Source organism: Thamnophis sirtalis, unplaced genomic scaffold (genome assembly GCF_051295495.1).
Source record: "Thamnophis sirtalis isolate CommonGarterSnake01/CBP01778 unplaced genomic scaffold, rThaSir2_p1.2 scaffold_1, whole genome shotgun sequence".
NCBI lineage: Eukaryota > Metazoa > Chordata > Lepidosauria > Squamata > Natricidae > Thamnophis > Thamnophis sirtalis.
Window position 1 is genome coordinate 151,005,058 of NW_028261381.1, and position 25,207 is coordinate 151,030,264.

The 25,207-nt window shown below is 38.2% G+C and overlaps 1 protein-coding gene across 2 annotated transcripts in view; it reads right to left on the bottom strand.

Annotated features, from left to right (window-relative positions):
* Positions 1-25,207, bottom strand: part of DAAM1 (dishevelled associated activator of morphogenesis 1) — a 158,997-nt gene that overhangs the window by 76,708 nt on the left and 57,082 nt on the right. For both annotated transcript variants that reach the window (XM_087727805.1, XM_087727798.1), the window contains exons 2-3: positions 16,661-16,882; positions 2,454-2,543 (exon numbers count right to left, since the gene is read on the bottom strand). In XM_087727805.1, the coding sequence (XP_087583931.1) occupies positions 2,454-2,543; positions 16,661-16,843 (273 nt within the window). In that variant the 5' untranslated portion in view covers positions 16,844-16,882. The remainder of the gene's footprint in view (positions 1-2,453; positions 2,544-16,660; positions 16,883-25,207) is intronic.

Consider the following 25,207-nt stretch of genomic DNA (forward strand, 5'->3'; position numbering starts at 1 on the left):
TGCATTTCAGGGCCTTATGCAGAGCCCCCATGTCCCATTATGACTTCCACGTTGGTGCAGGAGGCCTTCTAGGCCCAAAATGGGGTGTGGGAGGGTGCGTGCAGTCCCCCACGCCCTGTTTTGGGCCTGGAAAGCCTCCTGCACCGACCTGGAAGCCAAAAATGGGCAAGGGGGGACGAGGCGCATGCACAGGGTTTGGGGAACATAGGGGGCACACATGTATGTATGTGTATGGGTGTCATGCATGTATTGCATTATGGGTGAGAGCATGTGCGCAATTGCACACACACACTTTCATCACATGACGACAAAAAGTTTAGCCATCACTGCTCTAGACAGTTCATTCCACTGTAAAATGGGTCTTTCTTGTTCTTGAGCTGTTTTTCTTTCAGATTACATTACATTATTTTATGTATGCTGAAATTATGTATGCTGTTTATGCTGAAATTTCAGCAAATAAGTTTTTCCCTTCCCTTCCTGAATCCTGGGAAACAACTATTCTCATTTTCATCCATCTTACCTCTACAAATGTTTCATTGTCCGCAGATCCTAAAACATTTTGATGGGTTATAACCCAAATGGTCTGTCTCAGAAAATGATAAATGACACATTTATAACTTTCTAAACCACATTTTTATTTTTTTGCTTAGTTGCTCTTGGCTTGCCAGTTAGCTATGTTACCCGCCTCAAAGCAGAGACAATACAGATTCTTTTAAATCCAATTGATAATGAGAACTGGCAATGAGATAATTTTGCTTTTCCTCTAAAACATAATTATGTTTCATTTATGCTACATTTGGCCATGGAGTTACAAACAGCATACATGACATTAGTACATTGGCCTTTAGAGGGCTGCATTTTACAATTCTGTCTTTTTTCCTACTAAATCGTATTAATTTGTTTGGAAGATATTTTTATCCCACCAGATCCCAAGAGTTCTCCAGTCTCTGAACACAATCCTGAAATAGCAGAGTCTTCTATTAAAAAGTGTTCAGTATGGAAGCAAAAGTATGTGGAACAAGGATACTAGAAGAATGCAACAATTCAGATTCACTCTCCCCAAAGTGTTTCAGAGTGTGTGAGAGTGCAAATATAGCATTTATCTCCTATATTTTAAAATAACTGCATCTTCCTCACAATTACATGAAACCCTTGCAAAATCATTGTATAATTCCAGCAGAAAGTACGGCTGTTTTAAAGGGTTGCAGTCTAGAGATATATTTGTCTTCCTTTGCACTTCAAAGCACCTTCTGGAGATCAAATATAAAGTGCAAGCCTAAGGAAGACCACAGATAATAAAAAAATTGAACTTAACTTATTGATTAAATTTATCTGTCACCCATCCCATTGTTGAAGCAACTCTTGATGAACTGCCATTATTTCCCAATGGCTGTGTTCTCATATTTGCATATCTGGCCATTGAATTAACCTAATTTTTAGGTTCACCTAATGCACTAGATCCTAAACTAATCAGATGCTACCTTCCATTAACACCCCCCCCACCAAAAAAAACCCCTCTAATCAAGGTTGAAGCTAACAAAACCTAGCTAAATCCCTCTCTGACTGATGAAATATGTGGTCAAAAGCAGTCAATATATGTGCTACCTGATCTAGTCTTTCCTTTTTAAAAGAAGATTGGTTGGATGATATGCCAGGACACTTAGACATGATGCTTTTCTCTTGCCAAACAATAAGTTTAAGGTGATATATAAGGTAGCTAAAATTCTGTATTGCTGACAAAATACTACAGAATTACATCTGCGCAATGAAGAATGAATAGAATAAATATTATGTCCAGAGTGATTTATGTTACATGCTGCTTCATTAGAATTTTACATATGTTTTTAACATCTGATTTTATTATGTTAAATTATTGTAATGTAATTTTATTGCATTTGTGAATAAACTCTCAGGATACAAATAATCATGCTAGTTTGGAATCTTATGATCTGGTCTATGCATTTGCAGGCCAGAATAAATTTCCTCCTGTTTCTCAGAAATAAAAGGAACAAAAGTATAAGAAAAAGAAAAATGCAGGCGGTCCTTGACTCATGACCACAACTCGGACCAGTTAAACATGGCAGTTGTTAAGTAATCATGCCAAATTTTATCTTATTTTGTCTTTTTTGCCACGGTTAAGTGAATTACTACAGTTGTTAAATGAATCATGTCACAAAGTGAATCTGACTTCCCCAATTTACTTTCCTTGTCTGAAATTGACTTGGAAGGTGGCAAATGGCGATCAAATGACCCAAGGATGCCTCAACCATTGTAAATACATATTAGTTCTATTTGCACCCAAAATTTGATCACATGACCATGAGGATACTGTCATGGTTGTAAATGCAAGACCACTTTCTCAGTGTCCTTATAACTTCAAATGGTTACTAAATGAACGGTCATAAGTCGAGGACTGCTTGTAACGCGAAGGAAGCATACTTCAAAGGTCTTACCTTTTTCTTACTGCAATAGATCTGCCATTTCTTTTCTGCTGGTAGAGCAAACATGGCTTCTCTATGCTTATCCGTAAGATCAAGTTCATCCTAGCAAGAAAAAAAAAGGGTGGGGTAGGGACGGGGAGAGAGATAAATGTTTATTATCAAAAAATAAACTTTCATATTCATTGGCATTTTAGCTAAAGGGGAGGGGCCCCTCCCTTCTTAGACAGGCTTTATTCCCCACCCCCGCCCTTATCTCAATAATTATTCATATCATCTTGGCCTTTCTGCAATATCTGATTTGAATCTAGATTGTAATGCGCTTCCTGTGAAACGGCCTCCTGTAACCTGATCCTGGATGTTAGATTGGTGATTAGTCATATGTCAAAATCAACCTCGTATTTAAGCCTCATGAGAAATGTTGACCTTTTTAAAGGTGTTGATTTTCATTTAATTTTGGTGGCATTTAAGGATGCAACTGATAGCCTGACATTCGTCTTGTGGCTGAAACCAACTACAACTTTCTACTCCTCTATTTATTTACCGATGACTCCAAGTTTACAGCCATGTTGGGAAAGGATTTAACTGAGCTAATGTTCTTGATCACATTCCATTCAAAGGCTTCACTGCATTTATAAATCAAAATATTCCAGCAGCTTTATGGCAGGAGGTGCCTAAAAAATATTTGGCTTAGGCGAGTGTTACTATTCCCTGAATAAACATGCAGTATTCCCATAAGCCAGAATTCTGAAGAATTTTAGCTTAGTATGAATGAGTTAATATGCCTAGGCATGCTCTTTGGTTGTTGCAAATGGATGGAAGATTATTAAAGAGATATCCAACCTACAATTAAAGAGATTTTTTTCTGAAAGTAAGAACAATTAATCAGTGCAAATGGAGCTGCGTGAGAGAGAGAGCACTTGCCCACCACAATCCGGAAACCATTTCCCCCACCCCACTCTGACCTGTCTGTAAAGCCGAAAAGATTGGGAAACTGTGGACTAGAAGACCACCAAGGTCCCTTGCAATTCTATTAAACCATGGAAGTCTTGGCTGTGGTTTGTTTAGTGTTGCAAAGAAATCAGAAGGTAGGGTTTGTTTATCTGCTAATAAACCAGAGTCATAAGCCAAAGAATATAACTCTTATGTTTGAAGACAAGAACAAGCTAGAGTTCTTCCATTCAGACACAATATTAAAAGAAAGCATAGATCTGTGTCCATGGAAAAGCAAAAGGTCAAGCAGTTGCTATTAGCCGGCTTGCTCTTCCATGAGTCAACATACGTGACACCTCTAATTTATAGTCCTATGCACATTTATTTTATATCTTTATGAACCATTTTGGTTTAATAAAAAGAATATAATAACTCTAGGCGTCATAAAATTATATAACTCTAGGCGTCATAAAATTAATAATAAATGGACACGCATAATTATCTTTTTTTTTACTCTTTATCTTTTTTCTTTCTTTTTTTTTCCCTGTAAAAGGTTTTTATTTTCCATTTTTTCATTTTCATACACTCACATATATACTGTGCATAGCCGGAACCATACAACATTAAACAATAATCGCAGCAATTCCTCTTGTCAACAATACCCCAAAAAATAGAAACCCAATATACCTCTTCCACTAAGACATAATTATCTTAAAGTCTAAAAGCCTGATGAAACAAGTTGGTTTTAAGGCCTACCTAAATTAGGAGATGGTGGAATCCAATCATATCTTCTGGGGAAGCATCTTCCACAATGTGGGGGCTACCACTGAAAAGGCCAAACTCCTAATTTAAATCCCCTTCAATATAGGCATTGGAAAGTATGGGTTGCTAGTTACTTGCACTATGTTCATTAGAACACTTAGATATAACAACAAGGATTCATTTGGGCTTTGAGAAACCACTACTGTTACAGTCTTTTCAGACAAAGCAGGGGCCTCAAAACTCTTTAAGCTTATTAACCTTTTCATGACGTTTCAGACTGTTCATTGAGCCCCAATCATTTATTACATGTATACGAGAATAATTTAATGAATACACCATTAACAGTATCTCAAATAATAATAATGACCTCTTGGACAGATCCATTGACCTTTGTGGGACAATACTGACCACTTTGGTGAACCCTGACATAAAGCAGTCCCTCTATGAAGGGCACAAGGAAAAGGCATTGCTTGTTTAAATTTTTTTAAAGGCACATGAAAATTGTGTTTTTGGCACAGATCAGAAATGTTTAAACAAGGGAGCAATCTCTTTTTAACCCATCACCACATGCAATAATTAGGTTGACCATGCAAGATGTTAAATACTGACAATTTTAGCAGCCAAAATTAAGCTTCCTGGACTGATGCACCAGTTTTGATATGGTAGATAAGATGCATAGAATAGTGTTTCTCAACCCTGACAAGTTTGAGATATACAGTATAGACTTCAACTATCAGGAATTCCAGAGCTTTAAGTCCACACATCCCAAAGTTACCAAGAATGAGAAACACTGGCATAGAGGGTAGAAAATAGTCACTGGCAGGAATTTCAAGCTGGTGACAAAAACACCTGGTGGCCACATGGACTGCCTGCAAGGAAAACAGGCAATGTGTTTTTGTAAAGAAAGCATACAGTAATGGAGCTTTCTATTTATTTATTCTCATGTTTGAAATTCTGTGGCTAAATCCCTAAACAATCAGCACACAAACTCCATACATGCAGCTTCAATTAACAATCATGAAACAGACTAATTAGTGAGCAGAAGATGCCAATTGGCAACTAGCTTTGTAGGCTATTTGCTATTTGTTCTTTGGGCAAGATTGGAGATTGGGTAAAAGAAAGAAATGACAAACACGCATACACAACAGACTGACCGGTTGTGTGAGTGAGCTCAGAAGTAAATAAAAAGCCTCTTAATTATTCTAGCAAGAATTTAACATTTCTAAATTAGTCTTGCAGTAGAATCAATTATTTCAGAAGAGACTGTTTCATCCTACTCAAATAATCAGAGTTCTTTGCAGTCCTGGAGAAAATGTGGTTACCATTTTGAAGAATAAAGGAAAAACGAATATCCCAGATTGGTGACTGCATTCAGTCTACACATAATTGACATACCTTGTTCCTATATATATATATACATATATAATTGTTAATACTCCTATTTGCCAATTTTTCCATTATGAGGAACTGGTATGTTTTAAATATGGGCTATTAGATCTTCCTGCCATACTTTTAGCCCCAGAAGTCAGGAAATTATTAACTTTCAAGACTCAGGAAATTCACTTCCACATTTAGTTTTTCAGCTTACACTGGAACAAATTCAAGACGTTTTAGGCATTCGTTCTAGAATTCCTTGGCTGCCTAACTTTCTTACAAAGCTGTCCAGAATCAGGAGGAAAAACTTAATTTGTGCAGAACAGCATAGAAATAAAGAAAAGTAAAATAAATTAGATGGAAGAAGAAGAGGATTTGATTCTCTTTTTTTAATGCAATCTACAGGATCATCCGAGAAGCCAACAAAAATTCCTGGCTTTGATTGTAGAAGGGAGGAAGATGAACTAACATAGCAACAAGGCAACCATAAAACAAACTATAGCACAGAAAGGGGGGTTAATATTTCCACAAATCCTAAGATTTTTGATCCAACCTTGCATTATATAGTTATAGCTTAAATGTGAAAAACACCTTATTTCAGCAACATGGTTATTGAGCAGCATTGAGCAACGTGTTCTTGTATGGAAGAATAGGATTACTTTTCCAATTACTGATACTGATACTACCTTTATTCTGTAATTTGGAATATAGAAATAAAAAATAGAAGGGATGAGAGAATGAAACATTTTTTTAATTGAATTAGTCTGAATTACTTTGGGTGACTGGGTGTCCTGCTTCTTGTTTTCCAAAATAATATTCTCAAGTCAATGCATATTCATTACAATAAAATATAAAATTATTTGCAACCATTCTTCAAATGTAACCTTATTGTGCTATATATGGACAGGAAACATGCCATTTAATGGCGAAACCAGCTTCTGATTGACCATTCCTAAGTAACGTCTCTATCATTAGACGCACGCTTGCTCATAGTTCAAATGACTTCAATGTTAGAATTGAAGGAAAAGACAAAGATGGTTTCACAAAAAGTAAAACAACTATTTCCAAAACAGTCTTGGGCTTTCTCTTTTACCCAAAACTTTTATAGTGTTTTTTTATTTAATTTTGCCCATCCCTTTTCACTCTTGTATTTTTCCCAGATGTTAATTACACTCTTTTGAGGAGCCCAGTGCTGCTGATGTAAGTAAAGCTGGCAGATGATCAAAATCAGTTTGTGAAGTGGCAGAAACCAACCACTTCTTAAAGACGCATTAAGAACCTCTCCCTTAGTGATGCTAACTGAATGACCACAGCACAGGAAACTTTGTTGTGGCAGGTCCTCACAAGATGAGGCAAAAATCAAAGATATAAAAAAAGACTGCACATTAATTCCATGATATTGTTTCGGTATCATCTTTCCACATCAATAAGCATTGTGCAAACACAGCATAAACACAATTGCTTGCTTTTAAAAAACAGCAACAAAACCAACCCCGAATGGCTTTTACATGACCAAAACTGGAACTAGGTGAATTTTTTGTATCTAGTGAGCAACATTTATTTATTTTTATTTATTTTATTAAACACATTTATACGCTGCCCAATCCCGAAGGACTAAATGCAGTGTATATTACAGGCTGTTCAAAGTTACAGCAGCACTGAAAAAAGTGACATGATTATTTTTCACACTAATGACCGTTGCAGCATCCCATGGTCACGTGATTTACATTTGGATGCTTAACAACTGATTCGTATTTATGACGGTTGCATTGTAGTGGGGTCCTATGATCATCTTTTATGACCTTCTGACAAGCAAAGTCAATGGGAAAGCCAGATCCATGTTACTAATTTAACAACCACAGTGATTCACTTAATAGATGTGGCAAGAAAAGTCATAAAATGGGGCAAAACACAACTCACTTAACAAATTTCTCTTACTTAGCAACATACACTCTAGGCTTAACTGTGGTTGTAAGTTGAGGATTACCTATACAGTCTAAAAGTGCTTTTTAAATTTCTCAAATTGGTGGGGGAAACCAGACAGACAGAAAAAAAATGCTTGTGGTTGAGCTTGTACAAATATATTTGTCTAGTCACCTGTGGCAAAGAAAAACCATCACCAGATCACAAGGAAGCTTTCATGAAATAGAAGAAAACAGACTCTTGGATCTGCAACTCATCAATATGCAAGAAGTAATTAACTGACATGTGTAGACATGTAGGCTAATTTTAAAGAAATAAAGTAATGGCAAGTGAGTGTGATACCAAGAACTAAAAGATTCCAGGTCCGTGAGGAACATTGCTTCTTGTCAAGTCTGGGATCACTATCCTATATAGCAGGGGTCTCCAACCTTGGCAACTTTAAAATTTGTGGACTTCAACTCCCAGAAATCCTTAGCCAAGTCTTAAAGTTGCCAAGGTTGGAGACCCCCACTATATAGGATGAAAGCTATTCAAGAAGAGAGCTAGAAGACTGATATAACTGATTTGTTCAAACAGCATCATAAATCATCTTATGGACTGCTTAGGAATTACATTGTGTGAAGCTAGCCTATTATGACTTATCCAGTGAAACAAAAACCACAATATGGACAGGTGTACTAATTCAGCTAATTAGAAAATATAGAGGAAGTCATGAATATTTAGTTTATGACAAATATCAAGGATCAAAATTAAGAGTTTATCACGAAAGGACAACTGGGTGCATTAATTTAGATTATACTCCTCTTCAAAGGAAATCCGGCATACTGTACAGGATTTGCTTTGAATTCCATTTATCACCACAAACACTTTATAAGGCAGGCTGGGCTGAAGAGCAATGTCCCGAACAGACTTTTATGACTGAACTGGGACTTGAAGCAGGATCTTATCCATCTATGCCAAAAAAAAAAAAAAAAATCAAATATCTGGGTAACTGTGAAAAATGCAGTGCAAATAAGCCCTTATAATGTGAAAGATGTTAGTTTCACATTTGAAATCTGCTTAAAGTGTATTTGTCCTTACCCCCAAGAATGTACTGGTCTTAGAAAAAATGGGTGCCTCAGTTGAATCTGAAAAGATTGAGATAAGTTAAAACATTTCCAGGGTCAATTTATAGCCTGCCTTTCCCCGGGGTAGTCAAGACATATTAAATGGGGATTTCTCGTCATTCTACAAGAACAGTGAAGAAGCAGTGATTGGGTTTTGTGCAGGGGTGGGTTCTTACCAGTTTTACTACAGGTTCATAATGCACGCACGGACGTGCTGTTCATTGTAAATTGTTCTTCGCGGATGCACAGAATAATTTACAGTGAACTGTGCACGCGCTGTCACTAAAAACCAAAATGGCGGTGGTGAGGAAGCGTGGCAGGTCTGGGTCACTGCCAGTTCTGCAACCCAGGCCTGAATTCCACTACCGGTTCAGCCGAACCCGGAGCAACCCACTTCTGGTCTTCAGTAAATGTTATTCTGTGATTTTCAGCAATAAAGAAGATAGTATTCCAGTAAACTGCAATTCTATCTGATAAAATTGCACAAAAACTTGTAAAAATTGCTACAAGAGGTGCAACACTTTTCTTTGCAATGTTTTAAAAAAATAATTTTTGCTACATGCAAATAAAGAAGATGTTATTTGAATTTTTCTTGGCTTCTATTTGGTTCATTTAAAGCACTCTTAAAAAGACCTCAATGCCCTGTGAAACAGCCCTGGGGTGTCCTATCAATTAGATAATTCGGAGGATAAAATGAATGTATCTCATGTGGTGTTTCATTTATGAGAAGACAAAGTTACAGTAAACATAGCTGCCATCACTTGGAAGGAGTGTGTGTGTGTGTGTGCGCGCAGGGGGGGGGGGAACAGAGCTACGCGCTTGCTTACCATCAAAAGGATTATGGAGAAAAATATTACATCTGCATCAATAAAAAAACAAAATGCCTTGCAAAATTATTGCTTTTGCTACTTAGTCATCATTTCCCTTTGTTTCTCAATACTGTAGCAGTTTACTTTCTCTTTTAGAATAATAAAAGAAACAAATAGAACTCTATTAGAAATGGTTTACAGATAGTCTTTGACTTACAACTAATCATTTAGTGACCAAAGTTGAAATGGCACTGGAAAAGAACAACTTAAGACTGTTTTTCACATTTATGACTGGTTGGCATTGCAGCATCTCCATGGTCACATGATCAAAATTCAGAAGTTTGGCAACTGGTTCATATTTAGGACGGTTGCAGTGTCCGGGGGCCATCAGATCACTTTTTGTGATCTTCTGGCAAATAAAGTCAATGGGGAAACCGGATTCATTTAACAACTGTGTTACTAACTTAACCACTGCAGTGATTCACTTAACAACTATAGCAGGAAAGATCATACAATGGAGCAAAACTCACTTAATAACTGTCTCTTTACTTAACAATAGAAATGTTGGATTCAATTGTGGTTGAAAGTCAAGAACTACCCTTGTTGCTGGTTTTATTACCGGTTCGTAACACAAAATAATTTGGAATGTACAAGGAAGTGATACATAAATATGCAATTTTATGTAACAATTATTTTTAATCTTTACCTTTCCTAAATTTAGCCACGTGGAAATTAAATTAAATTAAATTAAGCAGAGATAAAGATTAAAGATAAAAGTTAGATAAAACGGTAGTTTAACCATACCTAAAGAGCTACAGGTCCTAAAAAGCTACAGGCTTGTGAGCCAGATGGCCCAGCATGATGAGCAAATACCAAAGGGAAAGCACCAAAGATTGATCTTATTTGGAGGCCCTTTGAGGGATTTACATAATGAATTTCAGGAGTGAGATTATTGTGAGTTTGTTTACAGCGAATTATTATTTACCAATTTAATTAAACTACCAGAATATTACAGTTCTTATTATTTTCAGTGAATGTTTTCATGTTTATTGTTACTATGCAGGATGTTACTGTTTTCTATATTTACTATGGAGAATTTCATTTCATTGTTTATCTTGTTTTGCTGCACCATGGCCATTTTTATATACATTCAGATAACAGCAATAACAATAACTTTGCAAAAATACACTGGTTTTTATGCCAACAACTTTTGCACTTGTTCCCCCCACCCCCTTCCTATATTTGTGTCCTTCAGCTCTGGTTGTTTTAACCCGTGCATTTCCTATTGCCCTAGGGAGAAAAATCATTTCTTCCATTGGAAATCTGGAACCTGGATGGAGCTAGAAAGCAAGGCCGGGTGTTTTGTCATGAAGAATTTTGTGATGGCAGCAGGAAAACAAACTGCAACAGAGCAAGTTCTCTGCTTTGGGCATCTTCTCTCCCCAGTCTGCTCCTTTGTTGGTGGAATTCAACTTGGATGTAATAGAGTAAATTAGACTGAGTTCAACCCCTCCCCATCAGGCTATAGACAAGATGCTGTTTGCATGTCCAAACAGGGCTAAAAAATAAGTTAACTGGACCAGAAGTAAATCCTGCTCATTGTTTGATGGACAAATGAATCAGGAGCATCATGTAAAAGCTTTAGCCAAGGCGGGGGGGGGGGGGGGGCAGCAATCCAAGGAAATGGGGAGGGGAGAATGAGGGAGAAGGGCAAAGGAGTCTTTCAAATCCAGGTTTACCAAACATTGCCAAATTCACTTGGCCACTTCCCAGAGATCAGACAGTTCTGCTTAGGTCATGGCTTTGCCTTGGACATCAACTCATCATCTCTACTTATGCCTTTAAGTCTGGCAATGTCATTAATCGGATAGGAGATGCTGTCTGGACGTCAACAAGGTGGGCCCCATGCCAAACCAGGAAAAGGCCTGTAAGGTTGTCCAGGCAACCCAAACCATACGGAGCAGCTGGGAAATGCAACAAAAGCCGAGGCAACCCTAGTTGCCTTTTGTGAAAGACTCTTCCTCTAAGAGCAGACCAAATCCTGACAGACGGCAGGGATGAGGCAGCCTCCCCCCCTGACAGGAGTCTGGGGTCTACAAGTGCCAGAAAGGGCTCAATGGTCAGTCATGGCAGCCATTCAGCTTGATACAAGAGGAACATTACTTTGCCTGTGAACATAACAGCTTTTAATGACACGCTTGGACTTGACTCGCATTGGCAATTCTGCAGAAGGAACTAAGACAGGGCAGCTGCTTACTCCGACAGCCAGAGAGGTTAATAAGTAGTGGGGGAGAGCTGCAATTCTGCACCCAGGCCAGCGTTACATCACCATCAAATGAGTGGGGAACGTGAAGCTCTTGAATATCTGTCTCTGGAGATGCTATTCTCCATTCCTCACGGGGGATCCTGACTCGTAGATTCATAAGAAAGAATTAGATTAAGCAAAGTCTTTCATGGCTACTTTTGTGGCGTGATATACAGTGCTGATGTTCTGATTTTCTGAGTTTTTGAAGCACAGCTGGAAATCAGAATGATCCTATGCTTTCACCTTAAACCTTTTGGTAATTGGATGTGCATGCCTTTTATTAAGGTTCTGTTTGGATGGATGGGACAAGAAGAACTGAAAATTAATATACGTCTTGTTACCTTTCACACTTCTTTATATATGCTTTAGTGCAATTCTGATCTGAAGGCAGTATTGATTTTGCAAAAAAAAAAAAAAAGCAAATGGTGCTGGGTGGGATCGTTTAGAGATTCTACATATACCAACCTTGAACCTCATCATAAGGAAAGGTAGGATATAAGCTGTAACAAGAACCTTTCCTCAAATTTATGTCCCATTGTGATCAATGGCATTTACTTTCACAAATGTGACATATTCAGAATAGAAATCTAGCTCAAGAAATTAATCCATGTGTGTGTGTGTCTGTATGTCTGTCTGTCTCTCTCTCTCTGCATGTGTTTTAAGTAAAAGTGATAAGAACCGAGAACAGAAACTTTGACTTCTACAACAAAGAGCTTCTGACTGAAGGTAGCAGTGGAACATTTCTCATTTGACCTACCAACCCAAACAGGTGTTATTGCTAGCCAAGCAGAGATCAATCCCAGGCTTGGCCCAGCTCACGGACACCACAGTGAGCAGGAATCGCTCTCTAGTTTTTCCCAGTTCAATTTCTCAGGGAAGACCATCACAGACCAAGCCAATATTCTTGCACTTGGCTCAGGTTGCATTTTCAATGGGCCTGGCTAGAGTGGGGGAGCAAGTTCTGCTGGGTCAGCAGCAGTGCTCATTAGTGGGTGGCCAAACTGAGCCAGGGAACTCCCAGAAGAGCTACTGTTGGCCAAGAACAGATCATTCCCATGCTTTGCCCAGCCATTTCACACCTGCCGTGCCTTCCTCCTCCTACTCAGTCATAAGATGGTGTAGTTGCAACGATTGCTCCTCTCATTTGGTGCCACAATGGAAGGAAGGATGAAAGAAAATGCACCGGAAGCGTTTGAGGGAAGCAGAGGCTGATAAAGAGGGGAGGAACCCCTAGTGGGCGCAGCTCCAGAGCCTATCCATAGTTGGTGTAGATGCTCCCGAGATGAGTCTTGGGCTTGGGTGACTGTAGCCATTTTTTTCTCCCCACTTCCAAAGAAATACAAGACAACAGGGAAAATTTGATGCAATAAGTTATGTCTATTCTTTCTGAATTTCTAACCATACATGAACAATTAGGCTCTTTCAAAATTATTGCATGCAATGAGTTTTTGTGCTCTGATCGCAATTTCACCATTCCAAATGCAACCCTTTTTCTGATGTTCAGATTTTTAGAATTATACCTGCTTGGGAGTATTTTTGAGCTTGGTCAAATATGAACTGATTCTTCATCAAATGTATACTTGGGAAGATAGCCCAAGGATTTGTATGTTTCAAGTGTATCACTTCAATATTATAAGCAATTGAGTTTTCAGGAGAAAAAAGCATCAATATGAGCTTATATATGAGGCCATTTTGGGCTCCAAATAACAAAAATGAATACTGCACTTATCATCCTCATTCACAGGCATAATAGCCCACCAACAAATATGCTATGGAAAAAGACATGTATGTCACATCTTCCTTGAAGAATGTCTAATGCAGTTTTTGGCAGACACAGCAGCCAAAAGGGCAGGAAAAGTGTGGTTGATAGGAGTCATCCAGGACCATCATTTGACAGCATACCTAAAGATACCTAATATGCACTTGTGTTTCAGGGAAACCAGCAAAATATAAACTTACATAAACAGAGATAGGATAAAAAAAGAAAATATTGTAATGCATGTTGATCCTACTCAGATGTTCAGGCATTCCATTCAATCTTCCACCCTAGTTTTCTCTTCCTCTTTGCCTCACACATACTGTATAGTAGTTACTTTATAGTAACATATTCAGTTTTCATTTGGCTGTTTTGGAAGAATTACAAGTCTCCCAGTTAAGGTTTTTGCCTATGTGTTTAAAACTCAGGGTTTCCTAAAATGTGCTAATATAGGATCTCTGTGTTGCACAATACACAAGAGAATTCAGCAGGAGATGAAATGCTGATAATTGTGATAATGAGGTGAAACTTTATTCTTATCTTTGTTCTTCATTCCTGTTTTCTTACTGTTCTTTTTTTTCCCTGAATGGTTATAAAATTCCTGCTCAATGTGTTAGGTTGTCAGCTCCTATCTTAAGTATTTTGATTTAATTAAAACTTCATCATAATCTTAATAATATTTGTAAAGTAATAGCCGTACCCTTATTGTGTTCCCTTACTAAATGATAAAGCTATCAAGTCTTGGCTTGAAAATACAGGCAGTCTTTTTTTAGTGACTAAAACTGAGATTGGCAACTTGGTCATTAAACAAAGCAGTTGCCAAGTGATCTCAACAGCTGCTTATAATCTTACTTCATGTTTTCTTTGCTGCATACTGCACAGTCCTATGAAAATCATAAATGGAGAATTGGTCATAAAGTTACTTTTTTATCACCATCATAACTATGAACCATTGTTAAACCAGGCAGTTGCTAAATGAGGGCCACTTCTAGATGCATTGAATGTTGTTGGGGAAGGGGAATTCATAATTCAAACTTGTCAAACATGCTTTCACTGTATACTCAAGCTTCTTTCCTGAAGTGGCTAACATTTTTTTTTTATTACTAGTGACTAGTTCTTTCAACTGAGTCCAAACGCAGGGGAATTTTTTCTCTGAAGCTGTCTTTTCTTTCCCTTTTTCCTATTCTCAAAATCTCAACATGCTTAACACAAAGTTAAGCAGAAATTTTAAATGTTCTCTCCAGTGGAAATATTAAATCCCTAGATCAAAAGTTATCTTATCCTAATATTATCAGATTTCCAATGTTACCAACGTTAATTTGTTTGACTAAGAGTGTCTGTCAAAGAGGTTTTCAGTGTTTCTGAACATGTTCAAGTCATCTCTTCTGTCTGAGCCAAGGTAATTAAACATATTCCTATATAAGCAAAATAAACCCGCCTGCTGGCCAGAGAGGCCAAGGAATTGCAGAATGCCAGTGGGTATTGCAATGCTGCCAAGATATATTTTGCTCCTTTTTAATAGTGGGTCGTTTTCTGTTATCCAGTAAGCTTATAAGGGGGCTGTAGGAGTTTCCAAGCCATTTAACTAATGTTGAAATGCAACACTCAACTAAGCCGTACATCAGTTAAAGAGAAAATATAGGTATTACATGACCATGCCAACAACTTGCTTAAAAAATGAAGTTAGCCTTCACTGAACCAAAACAAGAAAAAGGAAGTGAGATGGGAGGAAATGCTATTCCAAAGAGGTTGAGAACAGATAGTTAATTTGGAGATGGACTGGCACCATCTCACGTTTTGGCATAACAGCATTTGCCAAACTCCTATATTTTTCTTTAATAGAATGGTTTTAAATGAATTGAACGTAATATCTCTGGTACAGAGACTGCTGCATTGTGGTTATTAGACTCATACCTGCTATCTGGGTTGCTAATCCACTTTTGACACTTACTATGACCGATTCCACATGTCATATTAAATCATTGTTTCCATTGTATATATAATTGTGACTTCCTGAACAGAACACACTTGGATGGTTTCCTATGACGCAAAGTTCTAAACCAATGATGGCGAACCTTTTGGATTCGGTGTGTCCAAAAATGTCTACCTTGGTTCTGCTGGTGTGTCAGCTCCCTCCCTCAAACAAAAGAGAAACAGTCATGTACATATTAATGTATTTTTTAAAAAAAACAACACAATCCAATCCTTTGTGATTTTCAAGTTCTTCCATAAACTGCTTAGAAAGAAGCAGTATTGGCTTTCTGCTGACAGGCCCCTGCAGTCTACCTGAGGCAGCTCTGGATTGCAGGAGGCCTTTGTTGTTGAGGTGGCTTCAGAAAACCCTCTTCTTCTGCTGCTGGAGCTTTTGAAATCAGGTGAAAGCACACCCTGTTCTTGTGCGATTTTCGGAGGCTGAGCAAGAGCACTCCCCATTCAATGCAAGAATAAGGCATGCTCTCAAGAATAGTTCTTGCCTGGTGTGCACTAGCATGTTACCCAAAATGTTGTGGCACACCACCTTTGACATGTGTTATGGGTTCACTATCACTGCCCTAAACCATGATTCAGAAGTCACAATGGCTGAATTTATACAATATGCTTGGCAAAAGCTAACCTTAACGTGCCTCAGCTTGCTGTATGAATCCAGCCTAACTGCTGCAAAAGTTTCAATCAGCCAAAAGCCACCACTGTGAAGTCATGTCTGATGATTATCTTCCATGGAAATCTCTACCAAAAATGTGATTTCTTTGCTTCTGATTTGGTTAGTTGTATATATCTTTTCACTGTGATTTATATAGTGGTTTACTGTATGTCCTGTTTTTATATATTGGCTCAGCCAATTATGTCCTCATTTTAAAATCACATTTTAAAGGATTGCAATCTAACTCAATCTGCGAACCCAACTGTACTTTTTATAGAAAAATGCATGACTTCTGTTTTATTTCTTTGGAAAATACAGAGTATCCTTACTTATCAACCAAATACTGATGCATCTCTTCCTAACCCAGGGCAGACTATTTCCTAAATTACCACACATCAGGTTACAAAGTTTGCTATGTTTATCATAATCATTTGCCCAATATTAAAAAAAAAATCTTGCAAACGTCTGATAAATTTGCACTTCTTTGAATGAGTTGAGACACTCTTGATGGACCATTACTACCTTTCCCCTAACATTTTAAGACCACTCCTCCCAGTTACAGACAATTTTTGAGTTATGAACTCCACCAACTTAATATGATCCCATCACTCACCACAAGCTCACTAAACATAACATCCAGCTCCTCCACCGGAGGCATGGGCAATGCGGGCTCCATGGTTTGCAGGGCGAAATTGCTGTCATTCCGCAGCCGGTACGTGATTTCTGGGTGATCATTACTTCGGAAGCAGCAGAAGATAAAAGAGATCCCTCGCCCACTCCTTTTTCTCGGAGCCATGGTGCAATCCTTACTATCTTTCTTTCTAGACACTAAATCCTAAATGGGAACAAAAAGAAACAGAGAGAGAGAGAGAGAGAGAGATTGAGAACAGATGGTAATATTAAAGTTTTGATTGGTAACTATGCAGCAGAGCGTATGAGCTCATTTAGTTTTATAAACTCATCAAGACTTGATATTCCTCTGACCTTAACACTGATTGTCTCTTCAAGCCTTTGTTCTTTAACAAGCGGTTTTTATATCATGTTGTTTTTATTATCTTCTGACCTCCATGCTTACAGGTAACCTTCATTATTTCACATGTGGTTTTTGAAAACAAATGCCATTGAGTTATACTTACTGCTATAACTGGAGCATAACTTTCTTGCTATTTACACAGGGTTCTTGAGACAAAGAGCATGCAAGCTTTTATATAGAGTCTCCTGAATATGTCCTCTCCCAAGCTCTCACAAAACAAAATTGCCTTTTTGAGAAACTAGATTTTTCCATTATTCTTACTGTATTTTTTGAAGTATAAGACGCACCAGAGTATAAGACACACCAAGGTTTTGAAGAGGCAAATTAAAAAAAAGTAGGCAGGTAGGTAAAGGGATAGAGAGGGAGAGAAAGAGAGAGAAATACAGTAGGGAGGGAGGGAGGGAGGGAGAGAGAGAGAGAGAGAGAGAGAGAGAGAGAGAATAATTAGATAGGTAGGTAGATAAATAGATAGATAGATAGAGAGAGAGAGAGAGAGAGAGAGAGAGAGAATGAGTAGGTAGGTAGGTAGGTAGAGGGACAGAGAAAATAGAAAGATATGCACTCTGCAAACTTCCCCAAAACGAAAACAGGCCCGTTTCCCCCCCCAAAAAAAGGCATGAAGAGCCTTGGGGGGGGGGGGCTTGCAGGGTGCTCCTGGGAGGATGAGGGGGCAAAAACAAGCAAAAAACAGCCTGTTTTTCACCAAAACAGGCCCATTTTTTGTCAAAAAATCTGCACGCATAGCCTTATGGAGGCCTATAGAGTCCTGCTGGGGGCAGGGAGGGAAATGGCCCATTTTTTGTTCATTTCTGCCCTCCCCAGCCCCCAGGAGCTCTCTGAAAGCCTCCTTAAGGGTATGCACAGCCATTTTGGTAAAGGGATGGGGCTTTGGGAGGCAACAAATTGCTGTATTCGGTGTATAAGACGCACCCAGGTTTTCAGCCTCTTTTTTGAGGAAAAAAGGTGCGTCTTATACTCCGAAAAATACGGTAATTTTCTTTTTAGATTATGAACAGAGAGAGAAATGGCAGAGTATAACCAGGATGCGGTTAAAGGCTCGGTGGTTAAGTTGCTGAGCTTGTCAATCAGAAAGGTGGGCAGTTCGGCAGTTCAAATCCTTAGCACCATGTAACGGAGTGAGCGCCCGTTACTTATCCCAGCTTCTGCCAACCTAGCAGTCTGAAAGCATGTAAAAATGCAAGTAGAAAAATAGGGACCACTTTGATGGGAAGGTATAGTGTTCCGTGCACCTTTGATGTCTAGTCATGCCAGCCACATGACCACGGAGACATCTTTAGACAACACTGGCTCTTTGGCTTTGAAATGGAGATGACCACTGGCCCCTAGAGCCGGAAACGACTAGTATGCATGTGCAGGGCAGCCTTTACCTTTAGTACTAACCACCAGCAAATAATTCAACTTCAAGTCAAAGTAAACTTGTGCTACTGGAAAGTCCCCTGTAAACTCTTATTCGTAGTTAGTTCTTTAATTATTCACATTTTTAAAAAAAGTCCCTGCAACTTTTTTAAAGAAACAAACCATGTATACTTTCAGAGTTGAGAGTTGCCTCTTTTCTGGAATTCAAAAGTCCTATTAAGTCATCCTGTCCTCAAACTGTGTCTCTCCATCTGTGAGACTATAACTCTCATCATCCTTTGCTAGCAGGATGTGCTTATAGAGGATGAGGATAGGAGGAGCTATACACACATATTACACTTGCACACGCAATACAGGTAGGCCTCCACCTAGGACCACAATTGAAACCAGAATTTCTGTTGTTAAGCAAGGTAGTTGTTAAGTGAGTCGCATCCAATTTTACAAACTTTTTTGCCATGGTTGTTAAGTGACTCACTCCATCATTAAGCAAATCCAGCTTCTCCCATTGACTCTGCTTGTCAGACGATGGTGAGAAGCTCACAAATGGCGATCACATGGCCCCGGGATGATGCAACCATCATAAATACATGCTGGTTACCAAGCACCCAAATTTTCATCACATGACTTTGGGGATGCTAGGACAGACATAAATGTGAGGGCCACTTGTCATTTTTTTCAGCGCCATTGTAACTTGGAAAGGTTGCTAATAAACGGTTTTAAGTTAAGGACTATCTATACTTGATCTTAGATAAAAGCTGAGAAGGAATAGAAGGTATGCATATGCAGGTTTTTTGGTTAGGAAAAGCTAGTTTATATTTGATGTATTTTATGATTTTATGATTATGATCATCTGTCTCACTTCTGCTGCTGTTTGGTCTGTATCATTGATTCATCAAAACCACAAAGTATTACTTGCTGTTCAGCAAGCTCCTCTTTTGTCCATATCACTCCTGACTTCTCTAAAAACTGAATACAAGAATGGGAAAAATGCAAGAAGTTTGGCAACATGTATGCTAAAGCACACATATTCTCAGGCACATTCAGTGTCAGTTTGCATACGTATATGAAAACATGAAGTCAGATTTGAGGATGTATTATAACATAAACTGAGAGCTGCAAGACAGATAAAAAAGCACTGCATACACTTCACACGTATCAGCTTCAAAAGGTAGTGATTCAGGGGTGGGTTGCTGCCGGCGCTGCTTCTGGTTTGTTTTGCGCATGCGTATGCGGTTGAGTGGAAATTGTTTTGTGCATGCGCCGAACATGAAAAAATGATTAAAAACCAAGCCGGTGGTGACCGGGGAACTGGTTCAGGGGCATGGCCAGCCTGCGGTCCCTATCAGTTTGGCGACCCAGTCCCAATTTCCACTACCGGTTCACCTGGACCGGTAATAACCCACCTCTGTAGTGATTCAAATAACTTAAAAATAGTTTGGGCAAAATCATGGGCAGCATGATTATCAATGATTAACCATGATGACCATATAATGTAGCCAACCAACCATGCCTCTGAGTACCTGCAATAAAAGTCTGGAGCTACAGAATTTTGGAAACAAAATCCTGAACCTATCCAGCACCGATTCCTTTTATTTTTTTATCCACTTATCTAGTACCTACTTTGGTATCATTCTGACACCCCCCCCCCAAGCAAAACACTATGATTTAAGCCATTTTTTCTCTCCTGATCTTATGCTCTAATTTTCTTACTGTTAAACAGCTCCAAGTAGTTTTTCTTTTTGTTATCAATATTTTACTATAAGAATATCTATAACTAGTATAAACAGTTTAAGCATTCATTCTGTTCAACATTCAGGTATGGGAAATGTGCTATGATTTAAAACTGGAAAACAGAAGGAGGAGGATGAGTGTGAATGCAAAATGCAGGTATTGAGAAAAAAAGCACAGAGTTTGATCATATACCAAAAATACTTAAGTAGTTTAACGCATTGCTTCTGCATTTTGCTGGCACTCTATGGAACATATTGAGAGTATTAAATTAACCCAAGTGTATCTTGAAAGAACTTTTTTCTGCATTTGGTATCAAGATACAAATTTACACCCAATTCCCAGTCTTGTTATGGAGCACATCCACTGCTGGAAGCAGCTGCTGTGTTAAGAGTTGCAGACAAAATCAAAACTCTCCACAGACAAGAGAATACTTTGATTAGCTGCAAATTATGCCACATCATTCACAGTGTGTTTTTCAGTGGTATGAAAGCAACATAGAAAATAACATGGAATGTCATGGAAAATAAATAAGCTTCTTTGGGGAGGATAAGTTGGAGATGCCATTAGACAATCTCTCTTTCCAGACTCAGAACTGAAAGTTCTGTCCAATATTTTCTTCTCCTACATCAAGGGTCAGCAACCTGCGGTTCTGGAGTCGCATGTGGCTCTTTCATCCCTCTGCTGAGGCTTCCTGTCACTCCACAATTGATAGGGCTTTCGGTTAGGACAGATAGAGGAAAAAGGATGCTGTGCCAGGAGGAGAGACTCTATGGTGGGGGAACTGGACTTCCGGTCAGCAGAGACAAAAGGGAAGGTGTGCTAGGAGGAGAGACTCAATGGTGGGGGAACTGGACTTCCGGTTGGCTCCAGAATTGAAGGGTGGGGCGCTGCCGGTTAGGACATTTGTGGCTCTTTGAGTGTTAAGGTTGCCGAACCCTATCCTACACACATATACAACAGGAATCTCAGATCAAATGTATGTCATATTTTAGAGGTACATACTGATAGCATATTTAAGACCTCAGACAATCTCATAGCTCTTGGGGACATCTAAGTGAAACAAAGGAAAGAACAGAATTGTCTGTTATAGAGAAGAACTATACTCAGAGGACCAGCCTATGTTGCATATGCTGAAGGCCCGGTCAATCCATGACAAGGAATGGGCAAAACGTTTCCTTGTACAAGACCACAGAATAATGTTGCTACCAAAGTAGAAAACACTGGATTAGATGATAGACAAAGGGTCTGTTCAGATTTAGTAAGACAGCTTCCCTTGTTAGCATTTCGCACTTATCTGCGTTTTTCACTCTCCAGGTTGTCTAATTGATTTTTTTAAAAGTCCAAGAAAAATAAATACATTTTGGAAGTCTTCCTGCCTTCTTTGTTTGAGAGACACTGATAAAAGATGGATCTGAAAAGGATTATAATGCTGTGGCCTGTTGAAAAAGACCTGAAAAAAATTCCTAGCAACCTGGAATCTAAAATGCTTCCAACTTTATGAAAGATGGTGAACTAGCAAGTGCAATCCATTCTTTTTACCAACAGCTACCCCAGGGCGCTCCATGCCCAAGATGCATAGCATATAAAGGGCCTGCTTAGATCTAGCTGTATTTGGTAGTGATTTAATTTCAATCCTCAACAGACAGAAAAAATATGATTATTTTAACTAATGTAGTTATGTAGACTGCATAAATTCCATAAAACATTGCACAAATAACTTGCATTTAATGCTAGTTCAATCAGCCCAAAAATGCAGTTCACCAGCTCATAAATCCAACTGGCCAGGTTGGACAGATATTTATCTGAAAAATTCTGGATGAAAGAGAACATCTCAAATTTGGAAAGGGTATAAACTAGAGATGGCCGACTTAATTGGACCTGACTTCTGGATCCAGTTACTTCACCCGTAGCTAACCTCACCAAGCATTGTGAGAAATGTACTCAAATGATAAATGAAGTGTGTCTACCCATGGGATAGATTAATCCCTGTGATGTTTGAGTGCACATGCCATGTCTGTTGATTCATTTGTCCATAGGCATAGTAATTAAATTTGTGCTATAGATTGGATTTAGATATGATACATATGCATGAAATTAAATCACAGATTTGGAAGATGTGAATTAGGTTATGAAGTCTAAGAGCCTGTCTGGTGCAAGAATATAAATCAAAGTGCCCCAAGTGGTGGTTGTGAGTCAGTGCTTGGATAAATCTGATTAAGGGAAGCCCACCACTTTTCTGGGCAAATGGGTCCCTCAGACTGATATTGTTTCACTGTGATCTTTTTCTCTCTCCTAACATTCAAATGGAATCTGCTGTCTTCCTGTGACTTACATTCATTATTCTGGTCCTTATGTGAGAAAACAGCTCTTGATCTTCTTCTATGTGGCATACTTTTGGTTACTTTAAAAGTGCTACAATATGTGGTACTTGTGTGTGTGTGCGTGTGTGTGAACATGTGTGTGTGTGTGTGTGTGTGTGTGCTTGCTTTCTGTTATGTTATGGGCTCTTTATCATGATATTGGTATTATTATTACTTTCATATAAGTTCATCAGAGACTATGGATTGGGGTGTGCTACAAAAACTATACAACAAATGAATAATCTCTTTTTAACAATACTTAAGTTAGTATTATAATAATCCTTTTCTGGGCAAATGGCACATTCTTCTGAATGTGTTGTAGTTTATGTTCTAGATCCTGTTCTAATTTCTCTGAATTCTGACCAACAATGGAACTAATAGATCCCATGACTCAGAAACAATATTGCATTCGGAAACAACACTCAATAATTAATGCAAACTATCATTTACTTTTTGCAACTGCTTCAGACTGCTGATTCATATTTAGTTTGTAAGGTTTGACTGCATTCTTTTTTTTAGAAATACAACATCAAGCACACATCCTATATCACTGATTTCTATTTCTTAGTACTTTCCTTTTAAGACTGCCTAAAACATCAAGATTGTTTTAGGCAGTCTTAACTATATCATTTTATATGTAAATTTGATTGACATTCTTGTCATCTCTTCAAATTCCTTTGTGAATTTGGATAATTATAACATTCTTTTTGATTGATGGCAGATTTGTAATCTGTTCTAGAACCTATGTTAATTTATCTGATTTCACAAAAAACATCACCATGTTTTGGTCACCAAGTTCCTTGAGAATACCAGGATGCAACTAATATGATTTTAGACATCTAAATTCACTCAGACTAAATAGATATTACATGCTTATACATGCTTATATCAATTTCCATTGCAGTCTTGCCTCCTCATTTTGCTCTTCATCATTGTTTCATTGAAAATATAACCATTTTTGAGAAAAGACTGAGATGAATATTCATAGGTATTGATTTCTTTTTCAAGTTAGCACTTTACCTGTAACAATAGCAGTAGACTTATATACCGCTTCATAGGCCTTTCAGGCCTCTCTAAGCGGTTTACAGAGAGTCAGCATATTGCCCCCAACAATCTGGGTCCTCATTTTACCCACCTCGGAAGGATGGAAGGCTGAGTCAACCCTGAGCCGGTGAGATTTGAACCGCTGAACTGCTGATCTAGCAGTAGCCTGCAGTGCTGCATTTTAACCACTGCGCCACCATGGCTCCTAGTAAGTTAGGTCTAATACCATTTTAACTCATTTTTTTTAAGTTTATGGTTTTTGTACCAGAACAGTATTGTGAAAAAAGTGGTATTTTCTCATAATCAAATATATTCATTGCACAACCTGATTTATTTCAATTCTTTCAAATTGTACACAGGGAAGTGGGTCAAACAGTTCAACTGAATTGGACCAAAGAATCTATTTCTAATAGAGATCAAATGGTTATATGTGAGAATCCTGGAGCAAAACAACATTGTGATGGCTGAAATATATTAATGTCTATTATTATCTCCAGGACTAGGTACAGTAGTACCTCAATATCATTGTTAATTGGTTCTGGGAGGCACAAAAATAATGCATACCAAACAAAGTTTTCCCATAAGGAATAATGTAGTGAGTCACGAAGTAGCTCACATTGGCAGGTTCTAGCTGCGTGTTGAGTACCAAACAGTTAGAACCAGGACAAAATTTTCACATCAAAAATGCATTGAGTACCACATGTGATGAGTTTCAAATGCAGTTAGGTACCAAGGTATACCTACTATCCCTTAAAAGCAATTTAGGGGAAATTGTCACTGAGTACATTCATGGCAGCAATGGAATTCAAATCAAGGACTTTCTAGTAGTTCATTGAACAGTCTTGACCACGCCATATCTTGAATATTCAAGGAAAAAACTATCTTTAATGTGCAGACTCTTTTTAGGAGTATCTGTCTAACTGCAGGTCTTGCAAGAAGAGAACAAGCTTTTGAGAAACAAGATTCAAAGAAATAATTGATCATTTTTATTGATGTCAGCTTATTAGCTACCCAACCTCAATGGTTATTTTTTTAAACGTCTTTGTTATACAATTAGTAATATAAATGTTCTTTTGTGTTCAATTACATTCAATTCATTACCTATTGATTTTCATTTCAATATTTTCAATATCTTGGTTCCTTTTGACTGCTTACCATATCCACCATGCATAGAGATTAGAATTTATGGGAGGTGTAATAAAATCTAGCTGAACGGTGACAGCTTCTGTATAACAGGCTAGACTGGAGCCAATAAAATAGGCGCAGATATATTCAGGAATGTCTGATAAGTGATTATACCGCAAAAAAGCAAAGAAGTCATAGTGAAGGAATTTCACCGGCTGTTGTGTGTTAAAAAGTAAGCATTTAATTTCTACTGCTTGATGTGAAGGATGGTTTTCAGACTAAGCAGGAATCACGTCCATTACCCAAACTATGGGCACCTGAGGCTACCCTTATATCTGATACCTTGTAATTATTGTACAGCACAAGAATGAGCAAGAAAGACCCCCTTATTTTCTGCCCTCATGTACCAATATATATATTTGGTCTAAAGTTCACTTGCTAGGATTCCTGTAACGCTCCTACATTTTTCTTGCAAAAGATTGTTATTGAG